Raw genomic sequence first — 18,854 nt, 5'->3', positions numbered from 1 at the left:
CAAATAAAGAAAGTAACAAAAATCAAGATAGAAAAATTGAACTTCAAAAAATCTATAATATCCAATAACAACATTTTATTTTAACCAAACACATGACCAAAATATTTAAATATAACAAAATATCAATTATTTAAAAAAATATAAATATTTTACACTATGATTCACATTGGATAATTAAAAGAAAGAATAACTACTAAAGAAAAAATGTATCAATATAGCAATATTAGTTATTAACTTATTACAAAACTAACAAAATTATAAAATATTAACTTTCATAATAAAAATAAAATTTTGTGACCTGGTGTGAAAAAAATAAAATCTTTCAAAAATTTATTAGGTGTTTCCTGGTATAGCTTCCCAAGTGTTTGTCCGACCCGATTATCAAAAACACATTAGAAAACTTAATTTCAAAATTCAGAAGACCGGAAAAAAAAATTGTTAAGAGAAAGACGCAAAAACTAGAAAAAAAAAAAAAGAAAGAAAGAAAGAAAGAAAGTGAGAGACCAGGAAAAATTTGCAGGTTTAACAGAGCAAGCACCAGACCAGAGATCTTCGTTTTGCTTCTTCACACAAGCGCAATTCTCCAAATATAAATCATTGAATTCAACTTTGAGTCTCCAACGCCAACCACGAGAAATATCACTTCATACAGGCCGAGATTTTGCTCATTCCATTTGGTAACTCGGAAATAAGAACGCAAACAAAGGGGCATGATTGTTGTCGAGTGAAGAAATTCCTGACTCCGTGCGTTCAGTGAACGCACATTTCTGAAATCTGCATGGAGTTCAAATTCCGGACAGATTTGAACCAAATCTGAAAGGCGATTTCGATTTCGTCAACTTTCGAAACCCATTTTCTCCATCATCGCTAATCTCTGCACTCTGTTTATCTTTCGAAACAGAAGAAGATGCTGCGCCTGAAAGCGTTTCGGCCTACGAATGATAAAATCGTTAAGATCCAATTGCATCCGACGCATCCATGGATGGTGACAGCCGATGATTCAGATCGAGTCTCGGTTTGGAACTGGGAGCACCGCCAGGTACAGCCTCTTGTTCAATTCACGTTTCGGTTCGATGCTTTCGCTTTCGGTTGTTGTGTTCTAACGGAAAAGTTATTCAGGTGGTGTATGAGTTGAAAGCTGGCGGAGTGGACGAGCGACGTCTGGTCGGCGCCAAGTTGGAGAAGCTGGCCGAGGGAGAAACAGGTTCAATTCTCTTCAAAATTGTAACAATGAATATATATGAAGTATTCATAATCGTTGTTCTATTGAAGACCTGGTGCATCTGCTTTCGTGGGAGGTTTTGGAAGTATAAGTCTAGTGATCCGTAAATGTTAGTGTGCTAGTGGTCTTCGGTAACAAACAATTGTTCACTGGAATCTGTTGATTTTTTGCGTTGCTATTGTAATTGTCATTTATTGCGTTTTGTTTTCTTCTTAGCATTGAAAAACTTCAATTAGGTAAATATGCCTTGTGAGTCGGATTGGTATAATAGTTTATAGTCTCCAAGCGTGATACTGTTCTTGTTTAGCTAAATTTTCCTAGAATGCAAGTTTCACTGTAGTTTTATGGCCTTACAGCAATGATTGACTGAATTTCAATTGATGTTAGCGACTGGTTAGTCTGGTGGCGTATTTGCTTGGTTGAATTAAAAACCTGTTAATGTTATTAGGTTCTAGGAAATTGTAACAACTAACAAGTGAGTTTCATTTTATGCAAAATGAAAAATGGCATGATAAACTGTTTCTCAAACATTATATGAGGTCTTCAACATTTGTTTGCTAATCTAGTAACAGAATTTTGTTATGCTGTGTTTTTTGTTTGGTAGAGTCCAAAGGGAAGCCTACAGAAGCCATTCGGGGAGGAAGGTAATATAAGTTTGCTTTGTGTTTTTATATCTTTTTCCAGGTTTCGTTTTATGGTTCATTTACTTACCATGACTCTTTACCGGCCTTAAAGTGTTAAGCAGGTGAATTTTTATGATGATGATGTACGGTTTTGGCAACTTTGGCATAATCGCTCTGCGGCTGCTGAGGCTCCAACAGCTGTCCACACTTCATCTTTTAACTCTCCTGCCCCATCAACAAAAGGGAGACATTTTCTTGTCATATGTTGTTTAAACAAAGCTATATTTTTGGACTTGGTGACAATGCGGGGCCGTGATGTACCAAAGCAAGAACTTGATAACAAGTCCCTTCTATGGTAAAATTTTATTACATTATTCAATATTCTTCAGCTTTGTTTGTCATTGATGCTAAAATTGCTACACACTATATCATTAAAGCAAAATTTGTTGCCTATCTAATATATGTCGGTATTTTATGTTAATGCCTATCCAGGTCCTTCCTTTTCCAGTTCCTTCTATGACTGTGAAATAGGGATTCATATAATTTGATGCTCTTCAACTATAGCACTTTTATGTTGTATCAAACTGTGCAAATATTTATTTGATAGCAGCATTTTTTTTCTGACTTATTTGGAATCACGTCAACATTATACAACTCTTAATCAAACAATGAGAATAGTTGCATTCTGGTGGATTCATCTAACAAATACTGTAGGATTCCTTAAAGTTAATCATTTCTAAAGCTTTGGTCATTTTTTTTCCTGTGAAAAAATTTACTTAAAAATTAAAAATATTAGTTCCTTAATTGGTCTTTGCTCTCTACTGTGTGCCTTGTTGCCTTCTTAACTCCCAAATATCTGTGAAAATCATCAACTTTTCGTTTACTTGTATCAAACTGCTGCTTTTTATGACTGAATTCTTGATGGAAATTTGGCATCACATGTTGTATGACATGTAACTTTGTATCCTAGTCATAAATTAATTGCGATCAATACATATTTTTGTTCACATATTATGCTTTCCTTTTGCAATGTTTATACATACTGTATAAGTTGTTTTAATTTTCCAATTTTATATGCTGTTGCAGCATGGAGTTCCTTTATAGAACTGGTGTTGGTGATGGTCCTCTTGTTGCTTTTGGTGCATCTGATGGTGTCATTAGGGTTCTCTCAATGTTGACATGGAAGGTGGGCACATGAAATATTAATATTAATCTAGTTACAATTATTCGTGTATTATATGAAACTTTTGTTCCTTGCAGCTTGTGCGAAGGTACACTGGAGGTCATAAAGGATCTATCTCTTGCTTGATGTCCTTCATGGCTGCTTCTGGTGAGGTAAGTCTTGATTCCCCATTGAAGAACTTATTCTACTTATTGTATTTTACATGCAATAATTTTAGGAACTTAGGATTCTCTGGCACCCCGTACACATGTTTAACAGAGAGTATTTTTGGTCTAACATCCTCACACTTTTCCTATATTCTGCATAGGTAGCCATTGGATCAGACTTGTGTTAGTAGGTGTCATTGCGACACATTTCTAATGGCTACCTTGCCAAGCATTGTCATGTAGAATAACATTACTTCTCAGCAAAATCAGGTTTTGGGAATTTGAATGGACTTATTGTTATTGTTTATTTTGTAAAAAATTTCAAACTTAGTAATTGTATGCTTTCTTGAGCACTTCTTTAAAAAGAGGTAATTGCATTTGAAGGGAACATTCTTAAAATTCCCTTGCCTTATTTTATTTAATTTATAATTTATTATAAAAGGATAATTCAATGGGATAGAAAGACAGAGGATTAGGATACCTTCTAAACAGGGATGACAATGACAAAGAATAGAAAACAAAGAAGAATTTACGCTGAAAAGAGCTATTCAGCCACATAGTGTAGAATATCTGACAGGAAACTCCCTTGAAAATTGGCCGAAAACCACAACTAAAACACTAGCTGCTTTCCACTGAAGATGAGGAATAAGAAGTCTACGGACCAAGATTCTTCCATTAGTTTAACATGTATACCACACTCTTAACAAAAAGAGGTAAAACATCAAAATACATTATTCTCTATGCTACCCCATAAATTTCTAAAATTGATAGAAAAAGACCTCCATTTCAGGCAGATATGTACACTCTTCCCCAAACAACCCAATCAACTTCTCAACCATGAAGCTATCTCATGGGGCAAGATGAAATGGCCTTTAGTTTCTTAGCTTTTATGACATGTAACACAAGTGTCAGGGAAGAGGTTGTTGTGAGGTCTAATACAGTACACCACTGCAAATAAACAATCCTTAATGCTAAACTCATAATCATATTATCACTGTCCAAACAATAGCCTTAATCTTAGAGGGAGCATTAGAGCATCTCCAGGCTCCAGCAGAGAATCAAGTTTAGAGCTCTTAAGTTACATTTAGTGGTCCTTACAATGCCACTTAAAATTCTTGTTTTCACTCCAATGGGGCAAGCCTTAAGAACTTAAAATAGATCCCACGATAGACCCCACATTTTATATTTTTATTTACATTTATTTTAACTCCATTTAATATACTAGTTAAAAAATAGGCACTCCATGCCTGGTGTATGTAGTTGAGTTCTTTTAATTAAAAATAAAAGATGATCAAGAGATATAAATAACTGCCATAGTTGAGGTGTGGTTTTCAGAATCAGTTGAAGGACAAAACTGTTTAAAAAATGTGTACATGTATTCTCTTTATTAATAGTATTGATGTAGTTGAGTTGAGTTCTTTTGATTAAAAAAAAAAGATGATTAAGAGATATAAATAACTGCTATATTTGAGGAGTGGTTTTCAAAATCAGTTGAAGGACAAAACTTTCTAAAAAATATGTACAACAAATATGGGTATTCTCTTTATTATCGGTATGGATTAATTCATTTGTAAATTTTTACATTTAATTTACTTCAATTTGAAATATTATTTATTTTTATTTGGGGGGCGGGGGGTATGTTTGGCTTTCAGGCTCTTCTGGTTTCAGGTGCTAGTGATGGATTACTCATAATTTGGAGTGCTGACCATGGACAGGATTCACGTGAACTTGTACCCAAGCTCAGTTTAAAAGTACCATTCTTTTCCTCATTCTAACTACTCTTTGTCAGTTCAATGATTGCTGAAAAAATAAAACAAATTATTGCTTATTATGGCTGCAAATCATGGATAAGACATTGCTAGTTGTGGCTTAATTACAGTTCCTTTTTCTCTTTGTTTAAGCAATTGTATTCTTGGCCGAGTTTACATGGATATGAGATGAATAACATATTATTATAATAAAAAAGGTGTAAAATCTGGGCACCTGGTGAAATGCAAACTTATGTTGAGATTTGAGGCAAATGATTTTTATCTGAATTTTCCCCTTTCTCCTTTTCTACCTTATTATTCTTTTCTGTATGACACATGCTGATTTCATGCATGGTCATTTCCTTGGTTAATGATACCACTTAATGCATCTAGGCTCATGATGGAGGGGTTGTGGCAGTTGAGTTGTCAAGGGTTATGGGAGGTGCTCCTCAGCTAATCACAATTGGTGCAGATAAGACATTAGCCATATGGGACACCGTCTCCTTTAAGGTGTGGTAGTGGTGCTAATGCTTGGATATTTTAAATTTTGTGAAAACTCTCCTGGTAACCAGAAAGATTTAGCATAACATGCTTTTGATTCCCAGGAGCTGAGGCGTATAAAGCCAGTTCCCAAATTAGCTTGCCACAGTGTGGCTTCTTGGTGCCATCCTCGAGCTCCAAACCTTGATATTCTAACCTGTGTCAAAGATTCTCACATATGGTATGTAGTTTTCTTTCTTCTTTGGTGGCTTTAAGTTCCTTATATTTTTAATTTGATCATGTGATGATGCCATTATATCCATTACATATATGAATAATTTTTATTTTAACTTTTGTTAGGGCAATTGAACATCCCACTTATTCTGCTCTCACAAGGCCATTGTGTGAATTGACATCAGTTATTCCTCCCCATGCTCTGGCTCCTAATAAGAAACTGAGGGTATGTGGTTTGGTTAGTTGTTTTTGATTTAGCATCTTTTTTTGTCTAATTTATGAATTGGCTTGGTATTTTTTGTTTCATGTATAACTTTTTGTTGAAGATATCCAACATAGAGTGACATGAATATATTTCAAAGCATTTTCAAATACTTTGAGAACAATCATTTTGAATGGAGACAAAGATCCATCAAGATTGAGTGTAACAAAATCTGTGGAAATCTTTACTTCAATCCTGTCATCAGTTTCCTTTTGTTGTAGAGTATGCTTATCATACTCAGGGCAATAAATCCTCTTTAACAAATTCAAAACTGAATTTCATGCCCTCATACTCCCTGCCCAATTTACTATTCTTTTTGTTGACTCTACCTGGTGATGAGTTTGGTCAAACTTAATTTTGCAACTGATTTTTGTGGCAGGTGTATTGTATGGTTGCACATACTTTGCAGCCACATCTTGTTGCTACTGGAACCAACATTGGTGTTATTATCTGCGAGTTTGATGCCAGATCTCTTCCACCTGTAGCTCCTCTACCAACTCCATCAGACAGTAGAGAGCATTCTGCCATATTTGTAATTGAAAGGGAATTAAAGCTATTAAATTTTCAGTTAAACAACTCAGCAAATCCATCTCTTGGAAATAGCAGCTCCTTGTCAGAAACAGGAAGACCCAAGGGAGATTTTTTTGAACCATTACCTGTCAAGCAGGGGAAGAAGCACATCAGTACTCCTGTTCCACATGATTCCTACTCAGTTCTCTCTGTGAGCAGTTCAGGAAAGTATGTTGCCTGTGACTTTTGCTACAGCTCTATTGACTTTTTTCTTATAAAGAAAATTTGTAATAAAAAGAAACAGCTAATATTTTGTTCTGCAATATAATTGGTGGCTTCGATTTTCTATAGAATATATGATGCATACAATTCTAACTTTGGTATTCCATAAATATCAGTGTCAGTGTCAAAATAAATACCATCTTTACCGTGTTTGTGATTTGTATGCCCAGGTCTTTTAATGGTTATTCTTCCTCCTATTCTAGCATTTAGTTTGTTAAATTGGAGTGCATTTTCTGTTGCTTTCTTACTGTATCATATATTTACAGGTACCTAGCAATTGTTTGGCCAGATATTCCTTATTTCTCTATCTACAAGGTTAGTGATTGGTCAATTGTTGATTCTGGAAGTGCAAGGCTTCTCGCATGGGACACTTGTCGCGATAGATTTGCTATATTGGAATCAGCATTACCTCCTAGAATTCCTATAGTTCCTAAGGGTAGTTCTTCAAGAAGAGCTAGAGAAGCTGCTGCGGCACAACAAGCAGCAGCAGCAGCTGCTGCTGCTTCCACAGCTTCTGTTCAAGTCCGCATCTTGTTAGATGATGGCACATCAAATATACTAATGAGGTCTGTTGGCACACGCAGTGAACCAGTAAGATTCTTTCAGCCTGAAATTTCCTTATAAAAAATAATTATTTCTCATAATAATCTAGGTTTGGATGATTTCTGTTCTTATGAATAAAGCTTCTGCAATTTTTTAAAGTAAATGAATGGCAATAAGTAAGATATATTTATCTCAGATGACATTTATTTTAATTGATGGCTAATTAGTTACTATTGACAGCTTGCTATAATTATTTTTATTATGTATATATGGGAGGGGGGGGGAGCTCTTAGATAGATTTGTGCTCACTGATAAATTATGTATATCAATCATATCGGATGATTCACTGGTAAAAAGATTTTGTGTTTACTGTTTCGTGTAAAAATGTTGTATTGAAGGTTCACCTACTTTGTATGAAATTGGCTGCACTAAGTTTTCCTAGATGTATTAAATAAATCAAAGATTTGAAGTCTTTTGGACAAATGCATTTCTGTTCTATTGTCAACAATGAGAGGTCTGTTTGATTTTCCATATAAAGATAGTATGACCTTTTATGCATTTTATTATTCAAAGAAAGTTAAGGTGAACAGGAAAAATAATTTGAAAGTTAAGGTGCCTTTTTTAACTCATGTATTTCTTTTAGGTCATTGGTTTGCATGGAGGGGCACTGCTTGGTGTTGCCTATCGAACATCTAGGAGAGTCAGTCCTATTGCTGCTACAGCTATTTCAACAATACAGTCTATGCCCTTATCAGGATATGGAAGCAGTGGTCTTTCTTCTTTTACTACTTATGATGATGGATTATCTTCACACAGACCTCCAACTGAGGCAGCACCTCAAAACTTCCAGCTATACAGGTGAAACTTGTGATTGTTTTACAATAAAAAAATAATTTTTGTTATTTGAAATAGTATGATATTCTACATGATAGTGAATGTTTGACTTTAAAGGGATGAGTAAAAAATGTGGGAGTAGCATAAATGAGGATATTATGTGGCCACTGGCCATGCAAGAAGGGATAGGATATGAAATGATTGTATGCGAGGAGATATTTTTGTAATGCTGGTTGAAGGAAAGATGAAAATCAGTTAAAGTGGTTTGGACACATACAAAGAATGCCATTGGAAGCATAAATGAGGATAGTATTTTGCGTGGTTTTTAGTCTTGTGAAAAGGGGGAGAGGGAGACCAAGAAGAACATTTGAGGAAGTTGTTAAGAAGCTTCGTGTGAATGATCCATATAGCTGACTTCACCTAATGGGACAAAAATTTTGTTGTTCTTCAAAATTGTTCATAGAGTTTCCTTATGTTTCAACTTTCAAATCTTCTATTCTTTGGATGATTATTTGTCATCCTGATAGTTGTACTTCTCCTTATTTCTATGTAATACTATTTCTTGTTGTATAGAGAAGAATTTAAAAAAGGGTTACTACTTCCAATGATCTTCCTGAGAGTGTAAACGATGAGATTCTTAATGCAGAAAATGAATGCTAGATGCTTAGCAACTTAGTCCTATTAATTAAATTCCCCACCTTTACACTAAAGATAGCTTCAAACATGTGTCATCTCTCAGTTAGCATGCAATCTTCTTCTTCCTTAGCCCACCACTGGAATGTGTTGAGACTTGAGAATGGCTGCTGAAGTCTTCAGTAATTTATTTTGTAAATTTAGATATTTTCCCCATAATCATATGGTTTGAGGCAGAATTGGGGCCATCTGAGCTAACAAAGACCCTTCCATCAACTTTTTTCTATACAAAGTTTAAACAATCTCACTATTCTGAGCTCTCTCTAGCCTATCCATTCAGATATTTTTTGTATGTAGAAGTTTAATGAACTGTTGCACTTTGAATGTGTACCTCCTCGCAGTTTTGCACTAAGCCATATGTCTGTTTTTAACACTTTATGAGGTCTCTCCTTTCTTGGAATGCCACTTTTTGAGGAACTGTAGAGAGAGGTTGCTGACCTTTTTGTTATTTAATATTGGTTACACTTGATTCTTGTGTGTTTCTATTTTGGTTGAGACTTGAGAGACATTTAGACATAGTCTCTGTGTTACATGAGTTCCTTTATCGATGCATCCTTTTTCCAGTTCTTTAGTTGAGACTTGAAATTCACTCTTAAAAACTTCTCTTTGGAAGGTTAAGACTAAGCTCCCTCTAAGACGGAGATTTATTGTTGGACAATGGTAATGTGTAGAATCAGTAAGATGCATCTTTTACAGACTCATATACCTCACAAGATTATTTCAACTACATGTTACTGGAATTAAGAGAATGCACTTGTCTGCTTTTACACTGAGGTTGCTTGGAAGATAACATAGGTCTTTGAATCACCTTGTTTGGCTCTCTAGGATGATTGTATGCCTCACCCTTGTACCAATTTAGCATTTTGCCTAAATTACATCACTGAAGCTGAAAATTATGTTATATTTGTTGCAATTTTTATGGCCTGTAAACTTGTGATTGCATCACTATCATATAACATTGAATGCCAGTGTTATTTTAAGCTATAATTGTTTTTGTGAGAGTACAAGTTTTCATTAGATTTGACATTTATTTTATTTATTTTGTTTGTGATTCAGTTGGGAGACATTCCAGCCAGTGGGGGGTCTACTTCCTCAGCCAGAATGGACTTCTTGGGACCAAACCGTTGAGTACTGTGCATTTGCATACCAGCAATACATAGTCATTTCTTCATTGCGCCCTCAATATAGATACTTGGGAGATGTTGCAATCCCATATGCTACTAGTGCTGTTTGGCACCGGAGGCAACTGTTTGTGGCTACCCCAACTACTATAGAGTAAGCTATGGGCATTGCATACAATTTTGTTGGTTCTTTTTGTAATTTTTTTGTTTGTTGGTCCATTATTTTTTGTTAGGCTGCTTTAGTTGTTTAGAAAATGGAAATGACAAACTATGTTTTACATTGTCAATTTGTCTATCTGCTAGTAGGCCAAAATATTTTCTATTCATCACAACCAAAGAAATAAAAGGGAGAACTATGATTTAGGAAATCTAGATGAGCATTTATACTGCATAGGAAGTAACCAACAAAGGCTAAAAAATCCATGTCCATATAGTGGTTAATGCCTTAGAGTGTGTTTATCTTCTCCAATTCCCACTTTCCAATGCACCTTCAATGGCAACTCTTCTCTCATGGTGAATTGGCATCAAATGTGACCCAACAGGGTGTCAAACACACCATTAATGGTTAATAAAATATTAACTATATTAGCCATAAATCTCAACAGAGGTAAAATTTTTCCCTTATTGGAATTTTAGATTTCCTAAATTGGACTTATCCCAACAAAAACATGATTGGTTAACCTGTGTTTCTACAAACATTTCCTTTGTTTTATAAGCACTTTTGATCAGACATACCCTGAGGACTTCTCAACTTCCCTCTTGTTTGGATATGATATGTGACATCAGTATCTATCCCTTCGTGCTTTGGTAGATTAGACCCCCAAATCTCTGAAGCTCTCAGTTTTGGGTACTGATTCATGCTCTGTTCTTACTGTTTGATCATCTTCACTCCTTACATTCCATGTATTCAATATTTGACATAATTGGCACCCTTTGGTCTTCCAAAGCATCTCTCCACAGGTAGCATTTACCAAAACAATATCATTAGTAAAAAGCATGCACCAATGCCCTTCATCTTAACTGTGTTTAAACTTTAATCTAATCAGTTATCCATTACAAATGCAAATAGGTATGTGATTAAGATCAGAGTGTGGACTGTGGAACAAATCATTTGTACTGGAACTCTTCACTGACAACTTGATGTCCAAACACTTGTCATTTCCTCCTCATCCATATCCTTTACTCCCTCCCCCAAGCAATAATAACAACAACAACAGCAACAAAAACAAGAATAATAATAATAAATAAATAAATAAATAAATAAAAGACAAACCAATTCATTTACTTATTTTTCTGACAATCTTCTATGTGTTTATCTTGCTATGTGGTATGAGGGTAGGCCATTTGCATTCATTTGCAAATCTTTAATGTGATATTTAAAGCTAAGCAATGATCCAACTATCCCTATCTTATAAATTTTTAGGAGAAGATTTAAAATGGTTTTTGATTAATATCTGTGGTGGCCAAAAATAATGCATTTTCATTTTACCTTTACTAATATGTTTTGATTTTCAGAATTGTTTTTGTGGATGCTGGGGTTGCTCAAATTGACATTGAAACTAAGAAGATGAAAGAAGAGCAGAAAATGAGAGAAGCACAGGCAAGAGCAGTGGCAGAGCATGGAGAGTTAGCACTAATCACAGTAGAAGGTCCCCAGTCTGCTAATGAAGAAAGAATAGCATTGAGGCCACCCATGTTGCAGGTTATAAAAGCTTTCTACTTTTTATCATCTGTAAAAACGATTGCAAACATTCAGGGTCTTTTTTGTCTTTCCTCAGATTTAATATTTTGTTTCTGCATATAGGTTGCTGTAAGGAATTGACATGAATATTTTAGATAGGAGTGTTAATGAAAATATTTTTTAATCTTTTAAACCTTCTTGTGTCAACAATGTTGGTATATTCTGCATCTTGGATTAGTTATTAATTTTCTTCAGTTTTGAAGCTTGTAATGAATGTGCGGTTTGCTTGATTTTTATGTAGATGAAGACAATTAAATGAAATTCGAATGAGTGATCTGTGATCTTGGTTTTATGCTGAACTATGCTCCAAATTATTAAAAATAATATCTTGTGAGAAATTTTAAAGCAGAGGCAAGTTGCTTTCATTATATATCTTTTGATTTGTGACATTTGGTATTTGGAAGCCACATTGAGCCCTGACTTATCTAAATCAGGGCAGGTGGACCCATTTAAGGGGGAGGGGGCAAAGATTCCCTAGCACCTTTTTTCTCTATTCATAAAATGCGAACATGAGACCTTGTTTAGGGCCACTTGAATCAACAGACATTGTTTTCTGTTAAATATCTGATGTCTGCCTTTTCATCTTTCCTTTAAAATGAAAATTTCTGATTTTGATCCTCTGTACATGCTGTCCTTTTTTCTTTTTCTTCTATACTGGTTACCATGGTTGTCAAACTCGCGAGTTTAACTCGTAAACTCGTACGAGTCTACGAGTCTAGGTTAGCAAAACTGGTTAACTCGCGAATAGAATCGTTTTTTGGTGGACTTAGGTGGACTCGGGTAAACTCGCTCAAAATCGCGAGTCTGAGGGCGAGTCAGCGAGTCAATTTTTTGCCCACTAAATGCCCCAAAACGACGTCGTTTTAGCTACGGTTCCTAAGTACCTCTCTTTTCTTTGATCTTTCTCCCTCTGTGCATACGAAAAGAACACTGCCTCCTCTTTGTTCTTCGATCTCTCTCCCTCCGCGCATACCTCTTTGTTCTTTGATCTCTCTCCCTCCGCGCATACCTCTTTGTTCTTCAACCTCTCTCCCTCTGCCGCATACGAAAAGAACACTTTGCCTCCTCTCTGTTCTTCGATCTCTCTCCCTCCACCGACTTCGTCCGACTTCGTTCAATCCGCCCGGCGCCGTCGTTGTAGCTTCCGGCGTCGTCCCTGCACTTTTCTGATCAGCTATTGGTGTTACTTATTACTCCTAACATTTTGATTTTTTGGTCTGTTAGACTGTTAGTGTTACTTACTCTTACTCCTTTTGATTTTTTGGTCTGTTAGAGCTGTTAGTGTTACTTTTTACTCCTAACGTGTATGGTTAAGACTTGTATTATGACATTTTATTGTTGTTATTTGACTTATTTCAGACTTAGAATGTAGAATTAGTGATATCATATTGTGTGTGTTCATGTTTTTTAATATCTTTTAATATTAGGTAGACTCTTATGAGTCTACGAGTCGAGTCTACGAGAGCTCCACGAGTTTGTGTAGACTCTCGAGTTTGACAACCTTGCTAGTTACTATGGCATGTTGAAAGTATACATATTTCTGATTTCTCTTTTGGAGGATGGCTTATTTCTTTATTATTTGTTTTCGCTTTCTCTCCAAAAATGTAAAGGTATTCCTCTCTTGTTCCTACACTAGGTGGTTCGGTTGGCTTCATTTCAGCATGCTCCTTCAGTGCCACCATTTTTAACGTTACCAAAACAATCTAGAGTTGATAGTGATGACTCTTGGATGGCAACAGAAGAGAGGAAAGCAGGTGAGGTTGCAGTTGGTGGTGGGGGTGTGTCTGTGGCAGTTACTCGATTCCCAATGGAGCAGAAACGTCCAGTTGGGTCTCTTGTGGTTGTAGGTGTCAAGGATGGAGTTCTTTGGCTAATTGACAGGTAATTAGGATTTAGGACTTTGCAGTTTCACTTGCGTGTTTAAACTTGAAAATGGGCTAGAAAAATAACGAATTGATCAAGTGATTTGCACTCAGCAGGCTGTATTTATATGCTTAAAAATAAATAAATTCAGACATGACAAAATATAGAAATTTAACTATTCCCGATGATACTAAATTTATAATGCTTAATTAACTCCTGCAGTTTATTATTTTCAACAGTCTATCTATTTAATGATGCCAATACTTTTTAATACAACACTAAATACTAAAGCTGTTTCAATACAATGTGAGACCTTCACAACATTTAATTTGTTCAAAAGCCTGAGCATATGTGCAGTTATGTTAATTCTGTCTTTCTAACGAGTTTTCTGTTCTGTTTTCCCCTTTAATGCATAACATAAAACACATTAGTGCAATGGCTTTCACATCTGGTAAATTATGCTTATCTCCCAGTTTGAGGTTTTGATGAAATTGCACTGAATTCCTTTGAAATCCACTCTTTCGAATTTTCACTAGTTCAAATACCCTTTGTATACCTACACCCTTCTTTTAAGATGAAAATACAAAGAGAAGTAAATGTCCACAACTCAGGAGGGTCTTAATATAGGGGAATCAAACCTCAACAGAGGTGAAAACGTTGATATAATGTTATGTGCTTGGTAGTGAAAATCGTGGTGAAAAGGCAGACATAGATGTGATCAGGAGTAAAATGTATTTAGGAGAAAGTTGGAGTTGCATTTATTAAAGAGATGTATTCGTGCACTAATTAAATGTGTTTAGTGATGACTAAATGTGTTTTTTTTTACTTTTCTGTTTAGAGCAGCCAACTGATTCAATTGTGGGTTGACTTTTTCTTTGTCTTAGCTCTGGCTTCTGGGTTACCTTAAGTGACATAGTTAACATTAGCACGTGTTATTTATACATGGATGACAAATATAAGGTTATTTATTTGTATTAGATACTTTGTTTCAAGAATAATGTTACTGATACCTGGTTGTGGTAGGTACATGTGTGCTCATGCCTTATCCTTGAGTCATCCTGGTATTCGTTGCCGATGTCTTGCTGCTTATGGTGATGCTGTTAGTGCAGTAAAATGGTATTTTCATTTCTTTCTTTCCCTCTTTTCCATATTCATTGCTTATAAATTCAGATATCTGTATATCTCACATTATACTTGTTGAAACAGGGCAAGTAGGCTTGGAAGAGAACACCACGATGATTTAGCACAATTTATGTTAGGAATGGGCTATGCTACTGAAGCACTTCATTTGCCTGGAATATCTAAGAGGTATGCTGTATGCTTAGACCCAAGAACCTGTAATTTATGTTACAATGATTTTTGTTTGCTCCTTATGGCAAGGTATGGTTAGACCAAAAATATATTGCTGTTTACGTTCTGCAGGTTGGAGTTTGATTTGGCAATGAAGAGCAATGATTTGAAAAGAGCTCTTCATTGTCTTCTGACCATGAGTAATAGCCGGGATATAGGAAATGATGGTACTACTGGGCTTGGTTTGAATGACATTCTTAATTTATCAGATAAAAAACCAGATAAATTATCGGATAAAAAACAAGATATAGTTGAAGGTGTTCAGGGTATAGTGAAATTTGCAAAAGAGTTCTTGGATCTTATTGATGCTGCAGATGCTACAGCACAGAGTGAAATTGCCCGTGAGGCTCTCAAGAGGTTAGCTGCAGCAGGTTCAGTGAAAGGTGCTTTAGAAGGTCATGAATTGAGAGGATTAGCATTACGCCTTGCAAATCATGGAGAGTTGACTCGGCTAAGTGTAGGCAGTCTTTCTTAATATTGCTCTTCCATTCAACTGATTTTTGGATGTTTGATGCATGTTTACTTGTTAATTCATTTGGTGTCTCTCTTTCTGTAAGTAAATTTCCTGTTAATTCATTGGTTGCTTGATTTTATAAATAAATGTGACAATTAATTGTGTTTTCTTACTGATTATTTTAAATTTAATGATGCTAAGATGTCTATTAGATGTTCTAGACATAATATTTAGGACATAACTTACAAACAGTGCTATAGGTACTGTTTTTATGGTTATCTTATAACATGCCAGCTGGAAAAATTTTCCACGTCATGTTAATAAACACAAACACGTTCTGTTTAGCTTCTCTCCACCCTTCTAAGCAATAGCAAATGCAGTTGGCTCATTGATGCTCTTCGACACGCTCAAACCTGAGATTTTGCCCATATCTCTTATGACTTGTCTTTGTGCATTGCTGAAGTAAGCAGGGACAATGATAGTTGCATCTTTCACCATGTTACCCAAATAGGTTTCAACAACCTCCATCTTAAATAGCACCATGGAAGTTTGAAAGCTTCAACCCAAGCAACAAAAATTAACTCGATGAAAGAAAAAGTCTAATTACTTTATAAGGATTTTACTTTTTAAGATTCTGGTGTTTACTTTATAAGGATTTAATTGTTAATTATTGATCATGAGATCCAATGTTTTGCTGAATTCATGGTCATTAGTCTCCTTTTTCTCTGATTATGCTAGAACTGTCTATGATTTTGGGTATTCTATTTTAAAGTAACTGAAAAGACTTCGTGATAAAATCATGGAGAGAAAGGGAGAGTTTTTAGTGGGAGTGTTTACTAAGAGAAACTGAGAGAAAGAAATAATGGTAGCAATAACATTTGTCTCTTGAATTACTAATATGGCGTGAAAAAAATATCTAGATGGCATGTTATAATAGGATAATAGTAAAAACAACACCTATGGCACTGTTTTTAAGTTTTGTGCTAATATTTATGCTGGTTCTTCTACAAACATACTACAGATGGTAAGAAGTGATTTAAATATAGAGGCATTAGTAGCTCCGATCTTGTAATCTTATGTGGTAAATATTGTCAAGTCGGTTATTGTTTATTCTTATAGAAGTGTGTGCATGTTAACATGTGTTTGTGTGTGAGATAGAGAGGTTTATGATTACTTAAAAAAAGTGAACTGGTGTTTTATAGAAAAACAAGCGGTAATGGCATAAAACACCACGGATCAAAATCAAAGGGGGTTAAAAAGAAAGGAGAAATATTTATTCTTTGATATTTTCAATTTTCAACTCTTTTATTGAACTTAACACGTTCAATTTATGTTAAAATGTCTGTTTGAGATGACATACATACTACTTTCTTTGGGATAACCTGTCTTCTTCAGCTCTTTAGTTTTAATAATTTTTTTTTTTTTTGGGTTTTTAATCATAAACAAAGGTATATGTTCTTGCATTGCAGGGTCTGGTTAACAACTTAGTCACGCTTGGATTGGGACGGGAAGCTGCGTTTGCTGGTGCTGTTTTGGGCGACAATGCTCTTATGGAAAAAGCATGGCAGGATACTGGAATGCTGGCAGAGGCTGTGCTTCATGCTCATGTAAGATTTGTTGTGTACAACTAGTTGATCCCTCAATTTAGTACTTGTAGTCTGACCTTGTTATTTCCAGGCACACGGACGTCCAACTTTGAAGAACTTAGTTCAGGCATGGAACCAAGCGTTACAGAGAGAGATTGAACCTACTCCATCACAGAAGACAGATGCTGCAGCTGCATTTTTAGCTTCTCTTGAGGAGCCTAAGCTCACAAGTTTGGCAGATGCAGGGAAGAAACCACCTATTGAAATCCTGCCTCCGGGTATGATGTCTCTTAATGCTCCTATTTCCATCCAGAAGAAACCAGGTTCTGCTGCACAGAATTCCCAACAGCCCCCAGGCAAGCCATTATTGGCTCTGGAAGCACCTCCTACGACAACAGCCGCACCGGAGAGCGCTCCACAGCAGCCTGAAGCTGCACCTGCATCAGTTGGTGATCCACCTCCATCAGAGCCTACCTCAGATTCCACGCCAGCTCCTGCAGCTGCTCCACCTCAACCAGAATCAGGTGAAACCACCGCAGATGCTGCTGCTCCTACCTCTACACCAGCAAGTGATGGAGATCCAAATGTTAACAGTGAAACTGTTGAAGCAGCGTCTACCAGCAATCCAGCACCACCAGAGATTCCCCCAGCACCAGTACCAGAGGTTGCAGAGACTACTGTTCCAACTTCAACAACAGCCCCAAGTCAAACTACAGTTCCTGCGAGTGACCCACTTATATAATTGGTATACCCACCACATTGTTGACATAAGCACTTGGAAAAAGAATTCATTTTTAATTCATGTTTTGTTTACAGTTGTAAAGAAATCATTTTAGAGATGAAGGAAATCTAGTATATTAGTTTGTAACAAGCCTAAACTCCAAAGGTACAATTGTACCGAGCAGCTCTCCCTTTTTTACCTCATTTTTTGTAGAAAGTTGTACCGAGCTACGGGGTTGTCTCATGTTGTTGTGATTGTGACACACGAGTTTTTGTTTCTTTTATTTTTTCCTGATTTGAATTTTTGTTGACCGGTTTTTAATTTTTGCTGTTTTAAAGTTTACAAGTTGAATGCCAGTCTCTCTAGTTCAATGGTTTGTAACAATTTATGGACTGCATACACAATTGTACCCATTCGCCGTGCCCATTCCTGACTGGGTATCTCATCTCTGATGGATGTTTTCTTTATTTAGGAATTAAAATGATATTTTCGCTGTCCCTCCGTCCCTCTACGTATTCAAAAGATTGATTTTTCTACACTGGCTTGAATATCCCGGACGGTATATATCCTGTTGTAAGAACAACGAAATACATTTGGTACAGATTTTTTTAAATTATATTTTACTAGTATTTTAGTCTGTGCACTTAATTGTATGTAACTAAAATTTATAATAAATTATATATTATAAATAAATATTATGTTTAAACATACAAATTACATTTAAAATATGTATAATTATTTTATATTGTGACATAACATTATTTTTATTTAATGGTAACTTATTTTAAAAATGATAAAATTTAACACAAATAATCATGATAAATAAAATATGAATTAAATAAGAAATTAAAAAAAAATCTTAAAAACTTTTTTATTGAAAGAAAATCTCCAAAAAACTTCTTGCTCAAATTTGAAGTTTGTATTTAATATGCATGGATTTATTTGTCCATGAATACTATAAATTTTACTGCTACAGTGCTACTTAATCATTATATTAATTTGGTGGCTATATTGAATATGAAATTTCTTATTCACGATCATCATTTTTTCGCAAGGTTTCATCACACATGCTGATGTGGGCCAATTGCACCAGATGCAATTTGCAATTACGAGTTGCTGGGAATTATGTTGTGTTTGAATTATATGTAGAAAATTAAGTTGAAATTAATTTTTTAAATTAACTTTAAAAGAAAAGCAATAATCTTTTTACTTATGATTTAATTGAAGTTTACTTGTATTTCACATTCAACGGAATATT

At 35.3% G+C, this 18,854-nt stretch overlaps 1 protein-coding gene across 1 annotated transcript; it reads left to right on the top strand.

Moving 5' to 3' along the window:
- Window positions 1–398: 398 nt before the first annotated feature.
- LOC109795687 (Transducin/WD40 repeat-like superfamily protein) lies at window positions 399–18,041 on the top strand. Its single transcript, XM_020355182.3, has 21 exons — window positions 399–1,039; window positions 1,120–1,204; window positions 1,827–1,866; window positions 1,958–2,200; window positions 2,932–3,031; window positions 3,106–3,180; window positions 4,827–4,925; window positions 5,316–5,432; window positions 5,528–5,643; window positions 5,763–5,862; window positions 6,278–6,636; window positions 6,957–7,281; window positions 7,877–8,091; window positions 9,817–10,035; window positions 11,397–11,583; window positions 13,259–13,503; window positions 14,509–14,601; window positions 14,692–14,793; window positions 14,908–15,292; window positions 16,759–16,896; window positions 16,967–18,041. Exons 1-21 carry the CDS (start codon window positions 908–910, stop codon window positions 17,615–17,617), a joined length of 4,026 nt encoding a protein of 1,341 aa, XP_020210771.1. The 5' UTR covers window positions 399–907; the 3' UTR covers window positions 17,618–18,041.
- The last annotated feature ends 813 nt before the right edge of the window (window positions 18,042–18,854 follow it).

The sequence above is a fragment of the Cajanus cajan genome, chromosome 6 (genome assembly GCF_000230855.2).
Source record: "Cajanus cajan strain Asha chromosome 6, NIPB_CcT2T_4, whole genome shotgun sequence".
NCBI lineage: Eukaryota > Viridiplantae > Streptophyta > Magnoliopsida > Fabales > Fabaceae > Cajanus > Cajanus cajan.
This window is presented reverse-complemented; position numbering and strand designations above follow the sequence as displayed.

Excerpts from the sequence above, each read along its gene's own strand:
- LOC109795687 (XM_020355182.3), top strand. The coding sequence starts at position 908 with ATGCTGCGCCTGAAAGCGTTTCGGCCTACGAATGATAAAATCGTTAAG. Across the intron at positions 13,504-14,508 it reads GTTCTTTGGCTAATTGACAG|GTACATGTGTGCTCATGCCT; the intron begins GTAATTAGGATT and ends TGGTTGTGGTAG. Across the intron at positions 15,293-16,758 it reads GAGAGTTGACTCGGCTAAGT|GGTCTGGTTAACAACTTAGT; the intron begins GTAGGCAGTCTT and ends CTTGCATTGCAG.